This window comes from Lycium ferocissimum, chromosome 8 (genome assembly GCF_029784015.1).
Source record: "Lycium ferocissimum isolate CSIRO_LF1 chromosome 8, AGI_CSIRO_Lferr_CH_V1, whole genome shotgun sequence".
NCBI lineage: Eukaryota > Viridiplantae > Streptophyta > Magnoliopsida > Solanales > Solanaceae > Lycium > Lycium ferocissimum.
The window spans coordinates 14,218,688-14,222,706 of NC_081349.1; the positions used below are offsets into that span (position 1 = coordinate 14,218,688).

The 4,019-nt window shown below is 39.2% G+C and overlaps 1 protein-coding gene across 1 annotated transcript; it reads right to left on the minus strand.

Annotated features, from left to right (window-relative positions):
* Window positions 1-950: 950 nt before the first annotated feature.
* Window positions 951-3,717, minus strand: LOC132067312 (protein LAZY 1-like). Its single transcript, XM_059460507.1, has 6 exons — window positions 3,555-3,717; window positions 3,398-3,464; window positions 2,859-3,314; window positions 2,422-2,789; window positions 1,487-1,745; window positions 951-1,166 (listed from the first exon to the last, which is right to left on the minus strand). The coding sequence occupies exons 1-6, from the start codon at window positions 3,558-3,560 to the stop codon at window positions 1,147-1,149; spliced, it is 1,176 nt and encodes a 391-aa protein (XP_059316490.1). The 5' UTR covers window positions 3,561-3,717; the 3' UTR covers window positions 951-1,146.
* Window positions 3,718-4,019: the final 302 nt, after the last annotated feature.

Genomic DNA, 4,019 nt, shown 5'->3' on the forward strand with positions numbered 1-4,019 from the left:
CCTGCTCCCCAAAACGCCACTCAGTCCGCTATGGCGACCACCACGAGAACTCGACCAGCCGCCGTTACCACCCGCTATCGCGAGTCTGCCTCAGCGGATATCTATCCGCTGGGGCGGCTAGCCACAATTCCTTCACACACGCTACAACGGTCAGTCCCTCGCTACAGTGGGACCGCTACCGCAAGCCTGGTGCCGCTACAACGGACACCAGACACCATAAACTTTCTGGGCTTCCACAAATTTCAACCCAAAATCCAATAATCACACGAGGCCCCACAGATACAAAACCAACATGCATACACACACACACATAAAAACGCACTATGAACTCACCTATGGCCTCAGAATTTCCGACGGAGGTCAAGCTGACGAAGTCAACCGCCAATGGCCTAAAACAAACTTTCCAACCAATAGCCCAAAATGCTCCCAAGTGCCTTGGGAACCGAACCGAACATCCCACCAAATCACAAACGACCATCCGGACCTCTCGGAATCGACGGAATTCCAAAAAAGGTTCGTTTACCTAAAAGTCAACTTTGGATCAAATATTTTTTGCTTAAAGGCTCAAATTCACTAAAACTCACACGATGACCTCGGGAACTGTGCCACCCATGCTCTCGTGGCAAAATCGTACTAATAGGGCTCGGGGAAGGGTCAACAGGGGCAAAAGGGTCAAAAACACTATAACGACCAAAGGGGTCATTACAATTACAATTAGTAAATTTCTTTTCCACATATTAATATAATATTGGACAAAAATCACAAGTTTTTTGAAGCAAACTCCCTTGGCCAGAAGATTAATAAATAGTGTACTGATTGCTGCTTCTGATTGTTATGTGTAGTAGGCTACATGAGGATGGCAACCGCCTGTATGTTCATAAATTTAAACGCGAAAGAGAAATTTCACCATAAATTTGCTGTAATTGGGGGACAACATTAATACACAAATCTTCAGCAGAAAACAATATTAGATAATACATCTCAAGTTTTACATGCGTCTCACACACATATGTTTAGAGGATTACCCTCTTTTATTTTCTCATATTTCTCTGACAGTCTCATCATGACATAACCATTCAAACAATGGGGCAGTACATAGATTTTGGAGAGGCAAACATATCTTACAATGTGAGCTGCTTTGGCAATTCAGAGCTCCAGCACCAGGTCTACAAATTCAACAACAAAACAAAATATGCTTAGTCACAAATATAATTGGTTTTGCTAAGATGAACTTGCCAAAAGTTTACTCTTTTTTTTTTTTTTTTTCTAAAACAAGTATACCACATCTTGCACAGGGAAATTTTTTGTTGCTTTTCTTAATAATGCAGACTAATAAGTGTGCATCTTATTGAACGATATTGGGGTTAATGTTCTATAGAACCAAGTTATCTTTAAGGGATAATTAGAGTAGTTATCTAACAAAACGTTTACAGATTCTTTTTAATTAACAAAATGTGATTGATTTGAGAATCAGGCATGAACTTACAATCTGCATCAGTTTTGATCCAGCATTCTCGGTTCTCATTTATATCACCATCTAGTGTGAATTGTTGCATGTGAGACTGACCCTTGAGGACCTTGATGCTGTCCTTTGAGAGGCGATGGGGAGGGATAATCGTGATATCGTCACGTGCAAGTGATGGCCCTCCACGGTCATATGCCTTCTCAGCTTTCGAGGACTTATCAGGCTTCCGAGCAGCTATTGAGCGCTCGGGATGGACTTTTCTGTGGAACATTTGTAGGATCTGCATAACTTGCAGTATTTAGTTGGATCCTAACAAAATGTATTTGGAAATACAACTAACAATATACCTGAATTAGTGAGTGTACTTTCTCCTAAGTCCATTGAAAGCGTTAAATTTTAAATACAATGACCTTCATTCTGTCTGTTTTGCTTTAATGTTGAGTATTCTGATGCCTTTTTGCCTGAGGGTTTTGGAAATCTAAAAGTGCTGTGTCTTTAATGATGTTCTGCTGCATCTTACTTGAAAGATTTCGATTTCTGAACGTACTGTGCCATTAGGTCCTATTATACCGACTTATTTGCACAACAGTGTATTAATTGCCAAAAGAATATGGTGGCATTTCATGTGCCAAAAATGGATATGAGTGGTAAGAATGTTTTCGCATTTATAGAAGTCAGATCATTTAGTTGTTATTTGTGGAAGAGAAGACGACGAATGAACTTTTGTCAACTTGTTACAGAGATTTACTTTCCTTTCACAGGATATTGTCAAAAAGTACTATTAGTTCCGAGCAATTTGATGTTATTGATCAAACAGCTTTATGTGATGATACAAATTAAATCCCCTTCATCTCAAAGCTTAGATGATCATGAACTTAGCAGTTATCTATGTTTATTTTTAACCAGCTATAAAGGAAAAGGTTATCCTTTACCTAGAGAAGGACCAAAGTACCTACCTTATGGAGTTTTGGCTCTGCTGAAGTTGAATCAACATTTCCCCCAGAAGATACTGAGTGTCGGGAGGAAGCATGAAGCATCTTTTTCTTCAGTAATTTTTTCATGATGTGCACAGCAGATTTATCAGAATCCTTATCTATTCGCTTCTCAGATTTAGCTCCATAGTTTTCTTCTGCTAGTTTAGTTTTCTGAAAGAGCTCACCAAGTGAAGGCCTACGTTCTTTCTTATCAGAAGCAGAAGCAGGAGTTGTCTCTGGCAATCCAACAGTTGATCCAAACAGATAGCCTTGAAGTGGACAGATTGTTGTTCCATTTCCATTGTTCTCTGTAGTTTCCAATTGCTTGCCACTTAGTGTAATGGTGCTACCTGTTGAATATATAATTAAGTAAATACAAGTGTACACTCTCTATTAGTTATGTAATTACACAAACATACCATGGCTGCTTCTCCCGGTGCTAACGTGGCTGCTTCTCCCGGTGCTAACATAGCTGTTTCTTCCTGAAGAAAGATTACAAGCATCATCTTTATTAGCTTCAGCTCCCAGCACCTTCTCCAATTCATCATTGATCAGCTTCAGTTCATTTTCTGTCACTTCAGTGTCTTTTTCAGCTATATTTTCCACGGAGATGGAAAATGTTGGTGTCGAGGGATCATCAAGAGTACCAAGTGTACCAATTGCAAGGAACCCATGGAAGAGCTCAGAAAGAGCAGCAGATGACTCTTCTGAGAGATCGTCCTCTGCCCTTGCTGCTGCCTCTAGACCAGCAAATGATTTTCTCAGGTGATTGTCTCTTTGGCCTTTGCTCAACGACTTATTGTAGAAATTTGATTTTGGGTAGCCTTGTAAATCATCCAATGATGGCTGCCCAGTAAGACAAGTACAAGGATTCCCTGACACAATAAATGTCACCTTTAATCTGCCTGCTCTTACTAGTATGCATGGCAGGAAATTTGGAACATACAGAAAAACTTACCTACAGAAAAATCCTTTAGTGGTTCACTGCTGTTCTGTCGAAACTTACGATGCATCCAACCGAGTAACTGCAAAAATTTAAAGGAGGATGAGGATATATTGCTACAATTATGGATCAGAAAATAAGTCTTAGTTTACTTTAACAGAACATTGGTTACCTTCATTTTGGGAATAGCTGCACTGATTGATCTTAATGTGAGGAACAAAAGAACTGAAGTTTTGATTAATTTGTGTGCGTTATGTTATATATAAAGAGTCTATTGTCAAGTTGGCATAGAACGCCTCGGGTACAGCTTTAGGAAGCATGCATGAAGTCACAAAGTTTAGGCCAACTGTTTATTCTTTCTTTTAATCCTTCAGGGTAAAAATGTGTGGCAAAGTGTTGTAGTTCCCCTTTGACCCTTTGGTGTGTAAATTTCACTCAACATTTAACTGTAATTTTAATTTTAATTCTATTTGGCGCAAGCTTGATTATGGTATGTATCATCCGATCATCCTTACATATTGTTTTGACAAATCACAAATGTCGACTGAAAGATTTTGCGTCTTAAATTCCAGTGTTATGAGATGATGTGTTTCTCAGGCACATCTCTTTGTATGCATGTAATTGTTCATTCAGATTT